The sequence below is a fragment of the Eriocheir sinensis genome, unplaced genomic scaffold (assembly GCF_024679095.1).
Source record: "Eriocheir sinensis breed Jianghai 21 unplaced genomic scaffold, ASM2467909v1 Scaffold78, whole genome shotgun sequence".
NCBI lineage: Eukaryota > Metazoa > Arthropoda > Malacostraca > Decapoda > Varunidae > Eriocheir > Eriocheir sinensis.
The window spans coordinates 822,919-846,799 of NW_026112142.1; the positions used below are offsets into that span (position 1 = coordinate 822,919).

The following is a 23,881-nucleotide window of genomic DNA, read 5'->3' on the forward strand; positions in this document are numbered from 1 at the left end:
CCTTGATGTAGAGAGCTTCGAGGATGGGAAGGCGTCTCATATCGGTGCAGGTCGTGATGATTTCAGTGTTCTTTTCTAGCATTTCTCTTGTGAGGGTCTTGTTGTGTTCTTTTCTCATGTGGGACTTCGGTGCTCCTGATGCTAGGTGGTAGGTAAGGCGTCTACTTAGCTTCACTGTCGTCATGCCAATATAGGATGTGTTAAGGGCTGCACAGTTCCCTTGGTTGCAGGAGATCCTATATACAACATGCGACTGTTGGGCTTTGTCTTGTTCCTTGTCAGGGCTGTTCCGCAACAGGATATGGCTTGTTTTCTTGCTCTTGTAGTAGATTATGAGGTTTATTCTTTTTTCTTTGTTTGTTGGGGTCACATTTTTCTTGATGATTTGTTTCATAATCCTTTCCTCTTCTTTGTAGCAGGTGGAGAAGTGTGCCTTGTAGTAGAGGTTGATGTCTTCATTCTTGGTAGTGGCTTCTTTTGTCGTGTACCATCGGTTTATTATGCGGTTTGCTTGTTTGTCTATATCCGCTGTAGTGAATCCATTGCTGACAAGTACTTTAGTTGATCTTTGTATCTCGTCGTCGACTTGCTTCCAGGTGCTGCAGTGGGAGATTGCTCTTCGTATGTAGGCGGCGATGGTCGAATCCTTGTAGCGCTGGGGGCATTCACTTTTGCCGTTGAGACAGTTGCCTGAATTTGTAGGCTTGATGTAGACTTGCGTGGTGAGTCTGTCTTCGTTCTGCTTCACTAAGACGTCTAGGAAGGGCATCTCTCCGTCGCTCAAGAAGATATATAACGCTGAGTTAGCTATCACCTTCAACCAAACATGTATAAGAGAAAATCTCCTGCCCATATATACCTTAAATATATACATATATATATATATATATATATATATATATATATATATATATATATATATATATATATATATATATATATATATATATATATATATATATATATATATATATATATATATATATATATATATATATATATATATATATATATATATATATATATATATATATATATATATATATATATATAGTGGGCACGGTTCCGCTAATCCACTAACCGCTAATTAGCAAAGCTAATGTTTTCATTAGCTGATCAGCTTTTTCGTTAACTTTGGAAAGTTAACTTAAGCTAACTTAAAATCCACTAAAAATTCATACAGGTTTGTTATTTGTGGGCAGACACAGGATCAGTTGAGCCACATGGCGCAATAATTCCTGGGCTTCCACTTTTGGGTAAATTATGCCTTAAAATTGGGTAATTGAAAATTATTAGGGAAACTTTTTCGTATTTTATGGTAATGCATCTTCCATTTCCAACTCTTTGAACTCAGAATTTAATAACAAAAATTTGATATTTTCCACCTGACAAGAAATAAACCTAACTTTAAATAATAAAAAATATAAGTGTCAGTTATGGAAAAAGTAAAAAATTCTTAAATTTGCACAAAATCTTGTGTAAAATATACGGGTTTAGGATAAACTGGAGGCTTCTTTCTCTTCTTGTTGTTGCTTGTTGGGCTCTTTGTTCAGTTCAGTTGCGACGTTGTCACTGTAGTCGCGTCCATTATTGTCGCCTTGTTTATCGTTATCGATGTCATGGAAGATGACCCGAGTGAGGACGTTTTTGTTTCGTCTGAGGAGGATGCTGACCCTGTTAAGGAGCCGGCAGCAGCTGATTTGATTTTGACTTGCTATACTTTTCTGGAAAGCTCTATGTCTAAGCTACAACATATTGAAATTTCGGGTCACTAGGTCTGGTTTAAAATTTTCTAGAGCCAAACTACTAATCCGAAGCTAAATCCATATAAAAAGTTAGTGGTTAGCATTAGCTTCCACTAATTTCTTTACCAGTTTAGTGGTTTAGCGTAATCGAAGCTAACTTTTTAATTAGTGGATTACCAGCTGGCGAAACTAACTTTTCAGTTAGCGGTGACCACCACTGTGTGTGTGTGGCTCAGTGGTTCATCTGAACATGAATTACCTTACATCAATATATAATGGTCTCTTGCATAGGCACTTGTTCTACTCTGTATCAATAATGACTAGTCCACAAGAAACAAAACCGTGTCAAGAGAAACGTCTCTTGTATCTTCAGAAGTCCCGCCTTTCTCGCATTCACACGTATGATTGTTTCTTGTATATCACTCACGTCCTTAAAGGCATGGTATGACTTTATGACAAATGTTTGTTGGGAAAATGACACGTAACAATAAAGAAACGCATTAAAAAAATACGTAACTCTTGGTAAAAAGGTCTTCAGTTATTAGCTAAAGAGTTTGTTGGACACAATGCATCATATTGCTTGTCTGTAGCTACACACTACACACTTCACTTTAAGAAGACTTTGCAATCTTCACTCACTCCAGCAGACTGTAGAATCTCAGGAAGGTTGTAACTTTTGTGCGTTCGCATGGGACACACCAATAAAGAAATCTCTGGTGTTCACTTTTTCACATTGGAATATTAAACATCAAAGTTTCCATGTGTACAAGCTGCCAGTAGTCCCCAAGGCACCACAGTAATGACCTGCCTTCTGAGCAGCTCCTGCTGGGAGGCTCCTCATTGAGTCTTGAGTGTCACACTGTCATGAGAGGTTACTGTCCTGCATGGGGAATCAATGCAGGTTGTGACTGGCTGGTGGTTAAGCTGTGAACAGAGCTATTGGTCGTAGGAAAGGAGAAAAAAGTATAAAAAACTAGTTGTTGCATGAAATAAAAACGCAGTACCAGTACGGTACCGAAACCTGCTCTTTGTATGTCCTGTTATAGTCCGTTTCATTTCATCTGTCCACCAACAAAGCAGGAATTATGATGGATGTGGCACCTGTGCATTTCTAGTTCATGAATACATGAAAATCAACTGTTGTGATAGACATTCAAGCTTATTTTTCAATAATATATTTGAATGTTTATGTGTACAAAAAACAACTCGATCATTTGCATCGATAATCTAACACAAGCACACGAAAAGACAAGCTTGTATCAGACAAGTCACGTCATGCTCCAATGATCTATGTTTTTTTTCAAATTCATCGATTGATAACTCATTTCAGGTACATTAAAAGACATCTGGCCCTGCAATTGCATGTAAAGGATATCTTAATAATTTACTGCATGTAAATAATGATTAATAATCAAAATAACATGAAACATTATATAATAACTTGAATGCGATGCTAGGCCATCTAGAATATTAGGCTACTCATGCTGTTTACATGCAACACATCAAAATTCCTTATGTATAGACACTTGCAGAGTGGGATGTCACTTTATGTACCTGAATAAGATGAAATATGGGTATCTGAAAGGCTATGAATCGTTTTGAGTATGATTAGACTATATTATTTGATATGCAAATTGTTCTTTCGTGTGCTTATATATATATATATATATATATATATATATATATATATATATATATATATATATATATATATATATATATATATATATATATATATATATCAAAAGATGCGGCTCAAGGGCAACAGAGTAAAAAAAAGGGCCCGCTATTCGCCGCTTCTACAAAAGTTGAAAATAAAGAGTAGCCAAAAGAGAGGTCAATTTCGGGAAGAGAGGTGTCCTGATACCTTCTTGAAAGAGGTCAGGTCATAGGCAGGAGGAAATACAGACGAAGGAAGGCTGTTCCAGAGTTTACCTGTGAAGGGGATGAAAGAATGGAGATGCAGGTTAACTCTTGGTAGATTATCGATGCAAATCGGCATGTTGGTGGTTCATATAAAAAGAAGAGGGTTTTTTGTATACACAAACATTCAAATATATCGCTGAAAATATAAAGTTGATCTTCACGCAATCATGAACTAACTGCGCAGGTGCCACATCTAAGTTCGTGAGTGGACATGTGGAATGAAACGGACTATAGTGACTGATGTGGACTTGCATTCATGGATGTTTTTTTTTTTTTTTTTACAACAAAGGAGGCAGCTCAAGGGCACACAAAAAAAGAAAACAATAATAAAAAAAAGCCCGCTTCTCGCTGCTTCTAAAAAAGAAACAAAAGAGGTGGCCGAAAGGAAGATCAAATACGGGAGGAGAGGTGTCCTGATACCCTCCTCTTGAAAAAGTTCAAGTCGTAGGCAGGAGGAAATACGGATGAAGGAAGATTGTTCCAGAGTTTACCAGCGTGAGGGATGAAAGAGTGAAGATGCTGGTTAACTCTTGCATAAGGGGTTTGGACAGTATAGGGATGAGCATGAGTAGAAAGTCGAGTGCAGCGGGGCCGCGGGAGGGGGGGAGGCATGCAGTTAGCAAGTTCAGAAGAGCAGTCAGCGTGGAAATATCGATAGAAGATAGAAAGAGAGGCAACATTGCGGCGGAATTTAAGAGGTAGAAGACTATCAGTATGAGGAGGAGAGCTGATGAGACGAAGAGCCTTAGCCCACTCTGTCCAGAAGAGCTGTGTGGAGTGAGCCCCCACATATGAGATGCATACTCCATACGAGGGCGGACAAGGCCCCTGTATATGGACAGCAACTGTGCAGGGGAGAAGAACTGGCGGAGACGGTACAGAACGCCCAGCCTCTAGGAAGCTGATTTAGTAAGAGATGAGATATGAAGTTTCCAGTTGAGATTTTGAGTTAAGGATAGACCGAGGATGTTTAATATTGAGGAAGGTGATAGCTGGGTGTTGTCAAAGAATAGGGGATAGTTGTTTGGAAGATTGTGTCGAGTGGATAGGTGGAGAAAGGTGTTTTTGAGGCGTTGAAGGACACCAGGTTCTTCTTGCCCCAATCGGAAATAATAGTAAGGTCTGAGGCTAAGCGTTCTGCAGCCTCCAGCCTTGAGTCGTTAAGTTCCTGAAGGGTGGGTCTTCTATTAAAAGAAGTTGAGTAATGCAGAGTGGAATCATCGGCGTAGGAATGGATAGGACAGCGCGCGACCTTCCTTGGGTTCGTCAGCGCGCGACCTTCCTTGGGTTCACACGTGACTTTGCCCCGCTGCTGTGTGGTGCCAACTCGCTCTTTCCTCTGTTTTCCTCTGCTTTCGCGGTGTGAGGCGTTCTGTGCTTCTGTGTAACTGCTGCTGTACTGGAGGACTACAAAACCAGGAGGATTACCCTGCCTTCTACTACAGACCGTTAAGTGTTCTGATTTAGTATTTACTTAGTTAGATAGTGATCCAAAGTTACTCCTAGGACAAGTGTATTAAGCTTCCCACATCTACACTAAATTCAACATTCTTTCACGCCAACCCAGTGCTACACGGTTTTATATTGCTTTTGTGTTTTTTATATTACTTTTGTGCTTTCTTCTCCTTCTATTATTAGGATACTTTACTGTGCTGTGATAATAGGACTACGTGAATCAGGCGCGCCAAGCTAAGTTAATTTCTAAGTCCACACAAAAACACTAGATAATCCACTTTCCGCGCAAACCTAGTGAACACAGTTATTATCTTCTTTACATAAGTGATTTCTCAGTATATTAATATTGGCCTATGTTTTGTCTTGGTGGGTAGAAATAACCGCGCCTTTTTACCCGAGACACACCCTTTTCCCTGGGTATTGACCTGTCTGCGACCTCACAGCAACTGTGGTTTGTTTTCCTAGATACACATTTTTGACCTGACGACCTCACCGCAGCTGCGTACTTTGTTATCGTCTTAACGCGCCTAATTGTTTCCGTTTTGCCTCGCCCATAATCTTCACCATGACGTCCCTCAAGCGTTGTTCTGGGTGTGGCCTTCATGGCCAATCAGTACTTTCTTTCCAAGGACGTTTGTAGGTTCTGCGTTAAGACTCAGAAGGATGATCAGAGGATCATAGAGTTAGAGAATAGGGTTACGACTCTCGCCGCCCAGGTACACTTACTGGTTAGTGCAGCAGCAACAAGCCCCGCCTCCTCCTCCTCCCCTTCCTCTTCCTCTTCTTCCTCGTCCTCCTCCCCTTCCTCTTCCTCTTCTTCCTCGTCCTCCTCCCCTTCCTCTTCCTCTTCTTCCTCGTCCTCCTCCCCTCTAGTATTGTCTTCAACCACACAGCAGCCCCTCCCATCCTCCTCCTCCTCCTCCTCGACCATCTCCGATCTCCCCGCTTCCCACCCCTCCTTCTCCTCTTCTTCCTCCTCCTCCTCCTCCTCCTCCTCGCCCTCCTCCTCCGTCCCCCCTCCCTCTCCCCGCCCACCCTCCTCCTCCTCCTCTCCCTCTTCCTCCTCCTTGTCCTCCGCCTCTTCGCTCGTCCCTCCCTCCCACACCTGTCCTTCACCTTCCCCTTCCCCCTCTTCCTCCTCCCTCTCCTCGTCCGTCCCTCCCTCCCCCACCTCACTCTCCCTTTCACCTACTCCTCCTTCCTCCTCCTCCTCCTCCTCCTCCTCCTCCTCCCCCTCCTCCTCCTCCGCCTCAAATTCCTCGCCTTCCTCTTCCGTCCCCCCTCTCCCCTCTTCCCGCCCACTCTCCCCCTCCTCCTCTCCTCTTTCTCCTCCTTGTCCTCCGCCTCCTCGCTCGTCCCTCCCTCCAACACCTGTCCCTTACCTTCCCTTTCCCTCTTCCTCCTCCCTCTCCTCGTCCATTCCTCCCTCCACCACCTCACCCTCCCTTTCTCCTTCTTCCTCTTCCTCCTCCTCCCCCTTTCCACCTTCCACCTCTTCCACAATTTCTCCTCGTTCTTCACAGCAGGTCCCTCCCTCCCTTCCTGCTCTCCCTCCCCTTCATCCACCCCTCCTGGCCCCCTTCCGACCGTCGGGTTCTTGTTGTTGGTGATAGTCAGGTTCGTTATGTTGACAGGTATTTTTGCTCCAAGGATAAGAACAGGACGAGGGTGTGTTTCCCAGGGCAGGGTGGGCCATATATCAGACAGGATTGAGGCGTGTATGGCAAGCGAGGATCGAACCCCATTGTCTTTCTCAGCTGTGGCGGAAACGACGTTTCGTGTGCCAAGCGAGGACCTTTTCAGGCGTTTTAGAGAATTGTTAGGCAGGATACGTGACGCTGGTGGGTCACCAGTAGTGTGTGGCGTCCTGCCAAGGAGGGGCGTTGGCGATGGATGGCTGTCCAGGGCGATAGCAGTGAACAGCAGACTTGCTGAGCACTGCGAGCGCAATGGGTGGCTGTTCGTCGACAATTGGGACCACTTCTTTGGCAACGACGCCCTCTACGCCCGTGACGGGATACACTTGACGTTCAAGGGTGTTGAGGCTCTCTCAGACTCCCTTGAGCGAGCACTTGGTACCCTGAGGGATTTTTTAGTATAGGCGAGGGGGGGAGGAGTAATGGGAGCAATGGGAGGAGAAATGGGAGGGGACATCTAGCACATAATATAACCAGGCAGCTTAGAAGTAATTCTAGAGGAGTAACAGAGGACGGGCTAAGAATCTTCTATACTAACAGCAGGAGCCTCAGAAACAAGATAGACTTACTAAGGGGTGAAGCTTGTTCAGAAAATTTTGACATAATAGCGATCACTGAGACATGGATAGACTTTGCTAATAGAAATTTTAGGTCAGAATTTAAAATAACGGGTTATCAGATGTTTCACAAAGACAGAAGGGGCAGAAAGGGAGGTGGAGTTGCGCTATATGTTAAAGACTCACTTAAATGTTTAGTTAACAACTCAGTCAAAACTAACATGGATTCAGAATCAGTTTGGGTGGACGTTTACAAAGGGAAAGAAAAACTAACTCAGGCAGGACACGAGTATATTACTACAGGAGATTGGCAGGGCGAGTATGAGTAGAAATGTCTGCGTAATGGGGGACTTTAATTATAGGAATATAGACTGGGAAGATCTAGTGGGTGACCTGGAAGCCGAGGACTTTCTTGAAGTTATACAAGATAATTTCCTTAAGCAGGTAGTTACTGAGCCTACCAGAGGAGATAACATATTAGACTTAGTCCTAACCAATAATGGGAACTTGCTACGTGAGTTGGAGGTGGGCGGAGAGTTAGGAAATAGTGATCACAGAACGGTTCGTTTTAGGTTAGACTGGGCGGTAACCCGCGATCCAAACCCAGTGTTAGTGCCAGATTTTAGAAAAGCAAACTACGAGGGGCTTCGAAGACATCTTGAAGGGGTAAACTGGGATAATTTAGGGATTCATGAGGGCCAGAACTGCGGATTGGAGAGCCAGGAGAACCAGGTAGAAATGTCTTACAATAATTTAGTTAGAGTAATAGTAGAGGGGCAAGAACAGCATATACCACAGCGAACACTTAGAAAAGAAAACAATGATCCTATGGATGACTCGTGGACTAAAACACGAGATTGGGTTAAAGAAGGAATTTATCAGAAAATAAAGAATGGGGAAACACATCTCAGGGGCCGGTACGTCGAACTATCTAGATTAGTTAAGAAAACACCAGGATAGCAAAAAGAACTATGAGATCAAAGTAGCAAATGAGGCGAAAAGTAATCCTAAGGGCTTCTTTCAGATGTATAGAACAAAACACGGGAGAAAATTGGACCGCTGAAATCAAACACAGGGGAGCTAGTAGAAAATTACGAAAATATGAGCACATTGTTGAACGACTACTTCCTTTCAGTATTCACACAGGAGGATCGAACGACTATACCGGAAAGAGTTCAGGTGTACGAGGGCGGGGATGGCGATAAATTGAGGGATATAATCATTACCAGGCAAGTAGTTCAGGATGAGATAGATAAGCTTAAGAAGAACAAGTCGCCAGGTCCTGACGGGATATTTCCGAGGGTATTAAAGGAGCTAGGTAATATAATCAGAGACCCACTAACCGACATCTTTAAGATGTCGGTAAATACTGGCTATGTGCCGAGCCTATGGAAAGTAGCTAATGTGACGCCGATTTTTAAAAAGGGGGACAGGTCAGTTGCTTCAAACTATCGCCCAATTAGCTTAACATCGGTTATAGGGAAGATGCTGGAGTCCATAATAGCCAGGAACATTCGGGAGCATTTAGAGATACATAGCTTAATTCACGACTCGCAGCATGGGTTCACAAAAGGTAGGTCATGCCTCACCAATCTCTTGTCCTTCTACAATAAAGTATTTGAGGCGGTTGACAGAGATGAAAATTATGATGTAATCTATCTTGATTTTAGTAAAGCGTTTGACAAAGTTCCTCACCAACGTCTGTTGCTTAAATTACAGGCTCACGGAGTAGAGGGTAAAGTTTTGAACTGGGTCAAGGCGTGGCTTAGCAATAGGAAGCAAAGAGTGCAAATCAATGGTAAAAGATCTGACTGGGGATGTGTTACGAGTGGGGTCCCACAAGGTTCGGTATTAGGTCCACTTTTGTTTATTATTTATATCAATGACTTAGACACAGGAATTAGTAGTGATGTTAGTAAATTTGCAGATGATACCAAGATCGGTGGAGTAATTGAGTCGGATCAGGACGCTAGTATTCTCCAAGGTGAACTCAACAGATTATATGACTGGGCGGATAAATGGCAGATGGAGTTCAATGTAGGGAAGTGCAGTATTCTGAGTGTAGGTAGGAACAACCCCTCACATAACTATTGCTTAAATGACACTCTCATAAGTAGGTCTGGGTGCGAGAGGGATTTAGGGGTCTTAGTGAGCTCTGATCTCCGTCCAAGGGCACAATGCATTCAAGCTAGAAATCGAGCTAATAGGGTACTGGGATTTATTTCAAGGAGCGTCAGCAACAGAAGCCCCGAAGTCTTCCTCAAACTATATTTAGCATTAGTTAGACCTCATCTTGACTATGCGGTTCAGTTCTGGTCACCCTACTATAGAATGGATATCAAAATGTTAGAATCGGTGCAGAGGAGGATGACTAAGATGATTCAGGGGTTGAGAAACTTGCCATACGAGGAAAGACTCAAACAGTTAAACTTGCATTCTCTAGAAAGGCGAAGGGTGCGTGGAGGCATGATCGAGGTTTATAAATGGATGAAGGGCTTTAATAAGGGAGACATTCATAAGGTTTTGTTGGTAAGAGAACCGGGTAGGACACGAAGTAACGGGTTTAAACTGGATAAATTCAGATTCAACAGGGACATAGGCAAAAATTGGTTTACTAATAGGGTGGTGGATGAGTGGAATAGGCTTAGCAGTCATGTGGTGAGTGCCAATACAATTGTCACATTCAAAAATAGACTAGATAAATTCATGGACAGCGATATTAGGTGGGGTTAGATACACGGGAGCTTAGGGTCAAAGGAGCTGCCTCGTACAGGCCTACCGGCCTCTTGCAGACTCCTGCGTTCTTATGTTCTTATGTTCTTATGTTCTTAAGAAGATCATCAATGAACAACAGAAAAAGAGTGGGAGATAGGACAGAACCCTGTGGGACACCACTGTTTATAGATTTAGGGGAAGAACAGTGACCGTCTACCACGGCAGAAATAGAACGGTCAGAAAGGAAACTGGAGATAAAGGTACAAAGAGAAGGATAGAAACCGTAGGAGGGTAGTTTAGAAAGCAAAGATTTGTGCCAGACCCTATCAAAAGCTTTTGATATGTCCAGCGCAATAGCAAAAGTTTCACCGAAACGGCTAAGAGAGGATGACCAGGAGTCAGTTAAGAAGGCTAGGAGATCACCAGTAGAACGCCCCTTGCGGAACCCATACTGGCGATCAGATAGAAGGTCAGAAGTGGAAAGGTGCTTTTGAATTTTCCGGTTAAGGATTGATTCAAAAGCTTTAGACAAGAAAGTAAAGCTATAGGACGGTAGTTTGAGGGATTGGAGCGGTTACCCTTCTTAGGTACAGGGTGTATGAAGGCATACTTCCAGCAAGAAGGAAAGGTAGATGTTGACAGGCAGAGGCGAAAGAGTTTGACCAGGCAGGGTGACAGCACGGAAGCACAGTTTTTAAGGACAATAGGAGGCACTCCATCAGGTCCATAAGCCTTCTGAGGATTGAGGCCAGAGAGGGCATAGAAAACATCATTTTGAAGAATCTTTATAACAGGCATAAAGGAGTCAGAGGGGGGATGAGTAGGAGGAATATGCCCAGAATAGTCCAGAGTGGAGTATATGAATTTCTTTAACTTAAAATTCCCATGAGGAATAATGATAATAGGTGCACTTGCATTTTCAGGCTATGATAACATACTAAAGTATAAAAAATGGTATAACACATTTTACAATATGATGGCTTATGCACATCCTCTCCAGCATCTTGAGGTCTATTTGTACTATCTTATCTGGCGCGAGGCATATTTTTGACGGCCTTAGTCGTGCCTCCCCTTTCAGTACAGCAGCCTTCAGTCCACACGGGAACAGCTCTGTGGCTTGTGCCTCACAATACACTCACTCACTCATCCTGTTGCTTTAACATGAAACCCCACCTTTGGCAACAGCTTGTAACCCCTTTGGGCTGGCTACAAGTGGCTTCCCTTAACCATCCTGAGATAATGTGTGTTCATAAACACAGTGTCTCTGTCCTTTGCTCGTTTGTACAAAACTTTGTGATTCTCGACTCACTCGGCTCAGCCTTGTTGGTAAATATGTTCTCTTCTACGCATTGTGCTGACCTGACATGTGAAGGCTTGGCTTGAGAAAATGTTGCACACTGCTTGTGATACTTTAGATAATTTATAGAAGTGCTGTTGGTTACTCCAGGTTTTCATGCAGTAATAGAAAGCAACTACACCTGTTCCATTTTTTCCTTACGGAATAATGAATTTAGTTTGTGCTAAATTAGATTTTAGTAATCTTTCCATGAATGCAAGTTTGTCTGAAACATGAACAGAATGTGTATGTTATGTATATATTTGTATAAAAGTATATTTAATAATTTCTTCTTTCTCTCAGTACATCTACCTATCTATTCATCCATCTATCTATCTATCTACCTACCTATCATGTAATTCATTTTTATCTTTCCCACAAATTTAATTTAATGTTAAACAAACTGCTGGGAGTTGGTGGGGTAAAAAGTTTTTGCTTCCTTGTCCAGCAGCAGCTGTCATCACATCACAAGACTATAGAAACACTTCTGAGAGGGAAGTCTGCACCAGTGTGGGTGTGAGGGGCTCACTGACTCTATCCAGCAGCTCATAGTCAAATTCCTGGAGTTCAGACATTGAGTCGTCAATGCCTTCCTCCTCCAAGTCAGAGAGGAAGGACAGGTCTGACATGCAGCTGTAGTCTCTGCGGTGGAAGGGGCAGCGGCTCCTGGGGCTGCCGAGCCTGTTGGCGTCCTCGACGACAGAAGGCACGTTGGATATCTTCAGGGCTGACTCTGGACAGTCATCTTCAAGGTCCGAGACAATGTTGTATTTAGATGAATGATCAAGAGTCAGGTCTTGGCATGAGGCAACAGATATATTATTTGCCAGGAGTATTTTCTCAAAGCTGCAGGGATTATCACCAGCATCATCATTGTCCTCGTTACCGTCTGGACCGCCCCGGGTGTCCTCACTCAGCAGGGGTGTGGCAACAGAGCCTGGAGGGACAACACACACTCAGTCAGGTCAACAGTCATGGTGATTGTTACCATGGAGCTGGAACTAGTAGTGATAGCCAGTAGTGCAGTAACTGCTTGAATATCATTGGTGGAAATAGCAGTAGCACCAGTAGTAGCAGTAGTAGGAGTATAATAAAACCAGATTGGCGAGCCTGGTTTGGCGTTGGCTCCCGCGGGTCCTTTCCTCCTCTCTGCTCTGCCACACAGTCCCAACACCTATATTTTCCTTTCATATATGCTAGCTATAGCTAACATATGGGAGGAAAAGATAGGTGTTGCAACTGTGTGGCAGAGCAGAAGGGAGGAAAGGACCCGCGGGAGCCAACACCACAACAGACTCGCCAATTTGGCTTCACTACAGTAGTAGCAGTAGTAGTAGTAGTAATAATGAAAACAGTTCGACAGCATAGTCTCAGTAAGTCCCATGCAATATTTGGCACCAACAGATCCACCAGCAAAAGTGTTTTCAGCAAGATTTCCAGCGCTTGCATGATAACCAATGTTACGGGTGATCCGCTCCATGGGTGTGGAGAGGTACACTCTACGGGAACAGTCTACCACGTTTACATTACTCACCGGCTCCCACGGTGTACAGTGCCGCCACTCAAGGGCCTCGGCACATCACAACCCTTGCTCAGACACTTTGATCTGCTTCAATAAGTCGCTCCCTCAAAGACCAAAAGAATTATGTATCCATCACGTGACAAGGTTGAAGTACATGTTTATATTTGGTTATCTCCTCTGCTGCACCTCTCAAATATCCTACATCACCATACTAGTCATGTGTTGACAGGATTAGTGGTGAGCTGCTACTCACTCTTCCTGCCGTGGTGAGCTCCTTCCCTCACACACACTCACTCCTCCTTGCTCCTCTGCTGTACATCTCACTGCCTGCATCACATTACTAATTTTCATATATATTTATTCATTTATTTTTTGTTTTACCGAATTTTGACAAGCATTATGCGAGTTCTACAATCAGTTCTAAGTCTGTTTACCTTGTATAAGAGGTGAGCTGTGACAAACATCATAGTAATGTGTGGCACGAGAGCATGTGTGATTGCCAGGCCATTATCATAAGTCATAGATAAACCCAGCCAATCAGGAGAGGCCTGACATATATATTGCCAGGCACCAGAGAATCACTTCATTTGGAGAGACTACTGAGGAGCCCCACAAGGGCAGATTTGGTGCCAACAGTATTTATATATATTCATGACACAAATTACAGTATAGGAGAAGAAAGCTGCTTAAACCTGATTGTAGATGCTATAACTCAAAGAAAATAACATCCACAAACACACAAAAAGTCTCACATAGCAGCAGTGGCGTTCCCTCCATGGGGTCGTCTCCGTGGAAGAGGGAGGTGCCCTGGCTCAGCATCAGCAAGTCTGGCGGGGCGGCCGTGGCCCCCTCGCTGCCGCAGCCCACCAGCGTGTGTGGGCCGTGCATGTCATAGTCATCCCAGTGGTAGCCTAGGTTTTAGGAAACACAGACATATATTACCAAGCTTTCTGACACTGAGCCACATGTGGGTTTGTTGAGACAGATCCACATTCCTCAGCCTTCAGTGTATGTCAGTGTATTCACAGCGTGCTTTAAAGATTTCTACGTGACAGTCCCAGACCCATGATGCTGCAAGAGCTTTCTCCACATGCATCACAAGATGGTGAATATGATGTATGGGATACCATGCGAAAAAAATATTAATCTAATACAGACTATTGCACTTAAAGTTGCAACACCTCATTTAGCCTAATTCTCCTGCAGACTTTTATGACTTTTGTAAAACACACAAAAGGAGGAAATTATATTACTACTAAAGTATGGGTAGGTACCTTTCTTCTTCTGCTGGCTCGGTGCTGCGTGCAAGGGAAACAGAAGACACGTGAGTGGTCATGTCCCAGAGGCTTATATTTACAATGTGCATTCTCCCTTCTCTCAACCTGGGAAACTTACTTAAAATTACAGAGCAAATTTATTATTATAGATGAGGTTCAAAAGTTATCATATATATATATATATATATATATATATATATATATATATATATATATATATATATATATATATATATATATATATATATATATATATATATATATATATATATATATATATATATATATATATATATATATATATATATATATATATATATATATATATATATATATATATATATATATATATATATATATATATATGAAACATTTTGTAAGTTGTAAACCCAAAAAATCAATCAAAAATTGGGTAAATCAAGAAAAGCACTAGCTTCATATTAACTATGTATTACTTTGTTGCTCTTTTGGCTGTGTGATGAAAGAGTGTCTGTGGCCATCAACCACAACACAAGACTGTATCAGTTAGCAGCAGCTGAAGGAACAGATCACAAAGTTACACGGGGATGAAACACGACAGCACTCGTGTTCTTAAGATATTAAAAAAGCACGTTACTATCACCATGTTAACTTGTATAGTTTGTCATGGTAAGTGCTACTCAAAGCTGAGCCTCAGACGACTCGCAGCAGTGGCTGGTTATCTCAAGCAGCACACGAACTCAGTCGGGTGAGTGTTGGCACAGCGCTGCATTGCCTCTCAGAAACCCTTTGGCTGTCAAAGCCACGGGGAGCCCTTGTGTAGGGCCCATGCAAGGCAGAGGCCTGGCTCTGAGGGCCATGCAACAGTCTTCTGGTGTGGTCACTATCAGCTGTGGTGGCCTCTTGAGGGTAGTCTAAATGTGCTGGGGCCCGGCGAGCCAGGAGGTGGGGGCAGGGGAGAGGGGGCACGGCGGGGGAACCTGACGCCTGGCCTCTCTCTGCACCCGCCAGGATATAAATTGAAGTTTGTTATTCCTGAGGGTAAAGTCTTGTCGTGAGAGTACGCTGCAAAACCTTCACACTTCCCTCCTCGCTGTGAGGGGAAGAACCTAAACCCCTCACAGAAAGGCTTTTAGTGTTTCCTTGGACAAAATCAAATTTATGCAGATCATAAATTAGAAGCAGGCACCAAATAAATACTACATGGACTGAAATTTAATATAATTTTCATTAGAGTGCATTAACCAAAAGTAAGTGTTAAGCAGGCATGCTATTAGTGCCATCAGTGGGTGACCCATGCTGCAGCAGCACAGCGTGCCACCGGGAACCTCTGTGCAGTACAGGAGATGGGCACTCCTGGCCGGCACCACATGATGCAACCCTGAGCCATCACACAAACAAAACTCCCGCCATGACAGATTAAAAAGGAAAGATTTTTTTCTGAAATACATATATCTATATATGTATATACCATACTGTGTGTGTGTGTATCTCTCTCTCTCTCTCTCTCTCTCTCTCTCTCTCTCTCTCTCTCTCTCTCTCTCTCTCTCTCTCTCTCTCTCTCTCTCTCTCTCTCTCTCTCTCACACACACACACACACAGAAACAATGGTGAGGGACATGGCAGATAAGAAAAAATGTCGTAATGTTTGGTGTACAAGAAGAAAAACACAGTGAAGACTCAGAGGGAAAGTTGTGAGAAGAATAAGGTGAAAAGTGTATTGAGAAATTTGAATACTGAAGAAGAGGAAAAGTTTGAGGTAGAAGTAGATGAAATAACAAGATTGGGAAGGTATGAGGAAGGAAAGAACAGGCCATTAAAGATTAAGTTAAGATCCCAAATGACAACAGAAACCATCCTAAACAGGTTGTGGAGATTAAACAACTCTGAAGTATACAAACAGATATATGTGAGGAGAAATATGACGGAGGATGTAAGAATGATAAATGATAAATGAAGTGAAAAAAAGGAATGAGGAAAGATCAGAGGAAGATAAGAAGAATTTTTTTTGGAGAATGAAGAACAAAAAACTGATGAAGTGGTGGATAGGAGGCGAAGAGAGGGAGTAATGGTGTTGATATCCTTTCTCTTCCTCCCTCCTTATTTTCACATATTCATTTCTTGCTATCTTAAAGTCTTCTTTCTTCCTTTGGTTCTTTTCAATCTTTTTCACGCTCTGTCCCTTTTTTTCTTTGCGCCTGCACATCTTGCATTAAACCAATCTTGCTTTCCTCTTTCTATTGGTTTATATAATGGGACATTTTTTGACTCCTGTCTCATATGCCTCTATGAAAATATAATATTTTCCTGCACTTCGTTTCTTCTTTTTAACTTTTCCCAGTCCAGTTTTTTGTAATATTTCTTCAGATTTTCTATGTCCACTTTCCTGCAGTTTCTCCTTTTTCCTTTATACGATTCATCTTCCTCAGTGACGTCCTCATCGGTTTCCAACTCTATTATTACATGATCACTTTTTCCCGTGGGACACACATATCTTAACTCATTTAACAGGTGCACTCCCTTCGTCAGCACCAGGTCCAGTCTTGCTGGCTCGTCATCACTCCTGTATCTTGTATTTTCAGTCACCCACTGCATCATTAAGTTTTCCGTAGTCAGTTTTAAAAATCTCTCTCCCCATGCCGTGTGTGTGTGTGTGTGTGTGTGTGTGTGTGTGTGTGTGTGTGTGTGTGTGTGTGTGTGTGTGTGTGTGTGTGTGTGTGTGTGTGTGTGTGTGTGTGTGTGTGTGCAAAAGATGTAAGGTACCAATTTCTTTTTCTCCTTTCTCATGCTGAAGATTGACTTTATGGCTTGAATAAAATAAATCCATTAATCTTCACAAGTTATCAATGCTGAGTTAATATTCTTCTTTACTTATTATTTAATTCTCAGAAATCAATGGCAGGTCAATTTTTAAAATGGCAAATGACGACTGAAACACGGCAGATATACTTTTTGAGGAGTAGCTAAGTTAGGGAAGGGGGAGGAAGGAGGGGAGTGAGAGGGAGGAGTGGAGGAAGGGTGGGAAAGGAAGGAGATAATGGAGAGGTAGGAGGAGAGGGAGAGGAGGGAAAGGACAGTGATGAAGGAGGAGCAGGAAGGGAGGAGGAGGGAGGGGAGAGAAAAGGTGGAGGGGAGGGAAAGGAAGGGAGATGAGGATAAAGAAAGGGATTAGGATGAAATAGGAGAGGAGCACAGATGGGAAAATGGCAATAATGATAATGGTAATGATGATAATGGTAAGGAAAGTAATGATGAAAGAAAAGCCTATTGAGAAGAAAGCTAAAAAAATAAAGAAATAAAATAGAGGGGTCTGGAAGGGCTACATTAACCCGGTAGCAGCAATGGGCCAAATTTGTGGCTTTACAGTGTAGCAGCAACGGGCCAAATTTGTGCCATAATATAAACCCCCAAAATAGATGATACATAATCTGATCACAAACGCTTTGATATATATTATGAAATGGTTTGTGTGAGGGGTGATTTTTTCTCATTTTTCTCGCTTGGTGGGACCATTAAGAAACCTGATTCCCGCTGCTACCGGGTTAAGAATGTCATACCTGAAGAATCGTCTGAAAATGGAGACTGCCGGGCCGAGGAGGTGTGGGTCTTGCCGAGGTTGGTCACCAGGTCACAGCCCACATCTGAAGAACAATGAGGACACATGAAGTTCTGGTCCTCACAATCTGACGCACACCCAATGCCTCAGATACACATAAAATAGTGCAGTAAGGAGAGGAAACACTCAACAGGGAAAAGGGGATCAAGTTGCAAGTTATAATATAGTTCTGGTCCTCATGGTTTGGTGCACACCCAATGCCTCAAGTACAAATAAACACAGGCCAGTAATGAGAGGAGACACAAAAAAAAGGAAAAGACCCCAATTCTCCCCAAGCCTTTGAATAAATTACTCCTAAATTGGTGACCTGGCCATCTCACTCTTAAGGCAGTGAGGTTCCCCAACATCACACTTGACATTTAATTTCTTAGGTGATTCATCAAAAGTTGAGTGTAGAAATCTCTGGAGACAAACACTGACGATCTCAGGGCAAGAATCACAGCTGCCATTGAAAGCATGGAAGTGTTGCAGTGTACATGGCAGAACATAGAAAATATAAATTAGTATGATGACATTTCCATATATGTTTTGGCAGCTACTGCTCAGCATTCCCTTAGAAGGGTTGCCACAGCAGATGTGTAAACACATGCAGTGAAGAAGGGAAAATACTTAAAGCATCAAGCTGCCTGTGCTCCTTGTACTGCTCCAGGGCTGTGAGGTAACAGTGAACGGTGAGCTGATGCCTTCTGTAACGCACACCTTGGCAGGACTGCTGGGCATCACTAAAGTGGCTGTGTGTCAAACTACTAGCTATCACTTTAGTAAACAGGAAAATTAATCAAGGCCTTTTTTTTACCTTCATTCCCTGTGCATGCAAACTTTTGCTCTATGGGCCTATGACTCACTCCCCACAAGTCACCCCTGCTCACTGGGATGTATCTGTAAGAGACAACTCTTGGTGAGGCAGAGCACAGGGAGGCCAACAAGTCTTGTGCCCTGAGGGAAATGACTGACCCTGCCAAGACTTATTTCCAATGGTAAGGGAGCTGCTGTGGAGGACTGGACATTTCCAAACCACTGGTCACTATGGTTATGAAGTCGTCCAGCATTGGGGGTAGTACTGGCACTAGGGAAAAGGCCAATGTTGTACCAATATTTACAATGGGGGATAAATAAGCTGTGTTTAATTACCAGTTTAAAGTCAGTTGTAGGGAAATCATTTGTGTGTTACAGCTAGAAATATTCATGACCACCCAGACAAATACAATCAGATTACTGACTTCCAGCATGGGTTCACGAAGGGTAAATCTCATCTCACTAAACTAACTAACTAACTAACTAAAAAGTTGTTGTTTATGTGTCTCACTTTAAGTTGAGCATTAAAGACTTAAATAAAGTCAAAGCACATGGGACAGAGAGTTAAGGTTTGGGGTGGATCAGGAGGTGACTAAGAGACAAGACGCAGAGAGTTCAAGTAAACACAGATAAATCAGACTGGGTGTGTGTTACTGATGGCAGCCCACAAGGTTTAGTTTTAGATCCATTGCTATTTACTATTTACATCAATGATCTTGACTGCAGTGCAACCAGTGACATCAGGAAGTTTGCGGATGACACATAAATAGGACGACTAATCAGTGACACTGGTATTGCAGGGCGACCTAAATGCACTGCACGAGTGTTCCCGTGAATGGATGATGCAGTTCAACATGGAGATGCTGATAATTTTAACCCGGTAGCAGCGACGGGCCAAATTTGTGGCTTTACTGTGCTGCAGCGACGGGCCAAATTTGTGGCTTTACTGTGTAGCAGCGACGGGCCAAATTTGTGGCTTTACTGTATAGCAGCGACGGGCCAAATTTGTGGCTTTACTGTGCAGCAGCAACGGGCCAAATTTGTGGCTTTACTGTGCAGCAGCAACAGGCCAACTTTGTGGCTTTACTGTGTAGCAGCGACGGGCCAAATTTGTGGCTTTACTGTGCAGCAGCAACGGGCCAAATTTGTGCCATGATATAAACCTCCCAAAATAGATGATACATAATCTGATCACAAATGCTTTGATATATATTATGAAATGGTTTGTGTGAGGGGTAATTTTTTCTCATTTTTTTCGCTTGGAGGGACCATTAAGAAACATGATCCCCGCTGCTGCTGGGTTAAGTGTATGAAAAAATGCTCTTCCAAATAGTTCAAACAAATAATGAAACCAAATCATGAAAACAAATAAATAAAACAAGTCTTGCTCACTCTAGGTATGTGTGAGCCCTGACATTCAACCCCCAAATAACTGTATTACTGCCCTGAACCACACATTTTTTTTTTTTAAACAGCAGGGGAGGCAGCTCAAGGTCAAAAAACAAAAACAGCAACAAAAAGGCCTGCTATATGTACACTGCTTCGACAAAAGAAAAAAAAAAAAAACGAGAGGCCAGAAGCGAGGTCAATTTTGGGTGGATAGGGGTCTTGATACTCTCCACTTGAAAGAGCTCAATGCAAAATAGTCTTGGGCTGTATTTCTATGGGCATCAGCAACTGGCAGTGCAGAAGTAATCCTAGTTGTATATTTGCCACTGGTTAGACCCTTCCTGGATAAGACTGCTCAATTTTGGTGCCCCTATTAAAGAGAGAATACAGTTCCTTTAAATTAGTACAGAGGAGAGACTAAAGTGATCCAAGGACATAGAAACGAGCTGTACAGGGTGACTGAAAAACTTAACCTGGTAGCAGCGACGGGCCAAATTTGTGGCCTTACTGTGTAGCAGCGATGAGCCAAATTTGTGGCTTTACTGTGTAGCAGTGATGGGCCAAATTTGTGGCTTTACCATGTAGAAGCGACGGGCCAAATTTGTGGCTTTACTGTGTAGCAGTGATGGGCCAAATTTGTGGCTTTACTGTGTAGCAGTGATGGGCCAAATTTGTGGCTTTACTGTGTAGCAGCGACGGGCCAAATTTGTGGCTTTACCATGTAGCAGCGATGGTCCAAATTTGTGGCTTTACTGTGTAGCAGTGATGGGCCAAATTTGTGGCTTTACTGTGTAGCAGTGATGGGCCAAATTTGTGGCTTTACCGTGTAGCAGTGATGGGCCAAATTTGTGGCTTTACCATGTAGCAGCGACGGGCCAAATTTGTGGCTTTACTGTGTAGCAGTGATGGGCCAAATTTGTGGCTTTACTGTGTAGCAGTGATGGGCCAAATTTGTGGCTTTACTGTGTAGCAGCGACGGGCCAAATTTGTGGCTTTACCATGTAGCAGCGATGGTCCAAATTTGTGGCTTTACTGTGTAGCAGTGATGGGCCAAATTTGTGGCTTTACTGTGTAGCAGTGATGGGCCAAATTTGTGGCTTTACCGTGTAGCAGCGATGGGCCAAATTTGTGGCTTTACTGTGTAGCAGTGATGGGCCAAATTTGTGGCTTTACTGTGTAGCAGTGATGGGCCAAATTTGTGGCTTTACCATGTAGCAGCGATGGGCCAAATTTGTGGCTTTACCATGTAGCAGCGATGGGCCAAATTTGTGGCTTTACTGTGTAGCAGCGACGGGCCAAATTTGTGGCTTTACCGTGTAGCAGTGATGGGCCAAATTTGTGGCTTTACTGTGTAGCAGCGATGGGCCAAATTTGTGGCTTTACTGTGTAGCAGCGACGGGCCAAATTTGTGGCTTTACCGTGTAGCACTGATGGGCCAAATTTGTGGCTTTACCGTGTAGCAGCGACGGGCCAAATTTGTGGCTTTACCGTGTAGCAGTGACGAGCCAAATTTGTGGCTTTACCGTGTAGCAGTGATGGGCCAAATTTGTGGCTTTACTGTGTAGCAGCGACGGGCCAAATTTGTGGCTTTACCATGTAGCAGCGATGGTCCAAATTTGTGGCTTTACTGTGTAGCAGTGATGGGCCAAATTTGTGGCTTTACTGTGTAGCAGCGATGGGCCAAATTTGTGGCTTTACCATGTAGCAGCGATGGGCCAAATTTGTGGCTTTACCATGTAGCAGCGATGGGCCAAATTTGTGGCTTTACTGTGTAGCAGCGACGGGCCAAATTTGTGGCTTTACCGTGTAGCAGTGATGGGCCAAATTTGTGGCTTTACTGTGTAGCAGTGATGGGCCAAATTTGTGGCTTTACCGTGTAGCAGCGACGGGCCAAATTTGTGGCTTTACCGTGTAGCAGTGACGAGCCAAATTTGTGGCTTTACCGTGTAGCAGTGATGGGCCAAATTTGTACCATGATTTAAACCCCCCAAAATAGATGATCCACACACTGGTCACAAATGCTTTGATATATATTATGAAATGGTTTGTGTGAGTGATGATTTTTTCTCATTTTTCTCGCTTAGAGGGACCATTAAGAAACATGATCCCTGCTGCTACTGGGTTAACATATTCTCCGGAAAGCCCTAGACTGTGAGGTGATTTATTATAAGTTTTTAGACGGGCTACAGGGATGAATATTGGCAATTTAGTAACCTTCTCTGACTTAATGAAAGCCTAAAATCACTTAATTAACTTGTATGGGGTAAGATTAAAAAGCTTATATTCTCTGGAAAGCCGTAGACTGTGAGGTGATTGATTAGAAGTTCTCAGTTGGGTTGCAGAGATTAATAAGGGACTTAATGAAAGCCTAAAACCACTTAACTTGTACAGGATGACTAAAAAAAAAAAAAAAAAAATTAACTTACATATTATGGAAAGCCATAGACTGTGACGTGCTTTATTATAAGTTTTCAGATGGGTTGTAGGGATTAATAAGGGCAATTTAGTAACCTTGCCTGACTTACCAAAAGCCTAATTCACTTCACTTGTACGGGGGGGACTAAAAAAAAATCAACATATTCTCCGGAATACTGTAGACGGTGAGGTGCTTTATTATAAGTTTTCAGGTGGGTTACAGGGATTAACCTGGTAGCAGCGACGGGCCAAATTTGTGCCATGATATAAACCCCCCAAAATAGATGATACATAAACTGATCACAAATGCTTTGATATATATTATGAAATGGTTTGTGTGAGTGATGATTTTTTCTCATTTTTCTCGCTTTGAGGGACCATTAAAAAACATGATCCCCGCTGCTACTGAGTTAATAATTACTGAAAGCCAAATTTACTTCACTCATATGAGGTGACTATAAACCCTCAAATTATATTCTCCAGAGAGCTGTATAGACTGTGAGGTGATTTATTATAAATTCTCAGATGGGTTATAGGGATGAATAAAGGCAATTTAGTAACCTTGCCTGACTTAACGAAAGCCAAATTCACTTCACTTGTACGGGGTAAAAAAAAAAAAAAAAAAAAAAAAACATTCTCTGGAAAGCTGTAGACTGTGAGGTGATTTATTATAAATTCTCAGATGGGTTATAGGGATGAATAAAGGCAATTTAGTAACCTTGCCTGACTTATTGAAAGCCCAAAATCACTTAACTCGTATGGGGTGAGATTAAAAGGCTTATATTCTCTGGAAAGCCGTAGACTGTGAGGTGATTTATTAGAAGTTTCCAAATGGGTTATAGGGATGAATATTGGCAATTTAGTAACCTTGCCAGACTTAACGAAAGCCAAATTCACTTAACTCGTATGGAGTAAGATTAAAAAGCTTAGGTATATTCTCTGGAAAGCCCTAGACTATGAGGTGCTTTATTAGGAGTTCTCAGATGGGTTACAGGGATGAATAAGGGCAATTTAGTAACCTTGCCTGACTTAATGAGAGCTTAAAATCGCTTCACTTGTACAGGGTGACTAAAAAAACCTTAACTTACATATTCCGGAAAGCCGTAGACTGTGAGGTGATTTATTATAAGTTCTCAGTTGGGTTATAGGGATTAATAAGGGCAATTTAGTAACCTTGCCTGACTTTCCTAAGGCCAAAAATCACTTCATTCAGGCAGCTGCTTCCCATCAATCATGTACCTCCCTCTCCTGTCACCTCTCTTACACCCTCCTTCCCCTCCTCTTCCATCACAGCACTCATTCATTCCCACCCTGCCATACAAAACTGTACAGTACCTCAGAACTCAGCACGGTACAGCACCTCATTGGAAGCGAGGGAGCAGATGACAATAGGATTTTTTTACAAAGGAGGCAGCACAAGGGTAAAAATACAAAAAGAGCAACAAAAAAGCTTGCTA

The 23,881-nt window shown here is 42.7% G+C and overlaps 1 protein-coding gene and 1 pseudogene across 1 annotated transcript in view; one reads left to right on the top strand and one right to left on the bottom strand.

The window, feature by feature from the left end:
• Positions 1-2,589, top strand: part of LOC126994359 (putative protein TPRXL) — a 34,517-nt gene extending 31,928 nt beyond the window's left edge. The window contains exon 6 of the mRNA XM_050853680.1: positions 2,516-2,589. Coding sequence (XP_050709637.1) covers positions 2,516-2,589 — 74 coding nt within the window. The remainder of the gene's footprint in view (positions 1-2,515) is intronic.
• Positions 2,590-11,904: 9,315 nt separating this feature from the next.
• Positions 11,905-23,881, bottom strand: part of LOC126994360 (fat-like cadherin-related tumor suppressor homolog) — a 35,181-nt pseudogene continuing 23,204 nt past the window's right edge.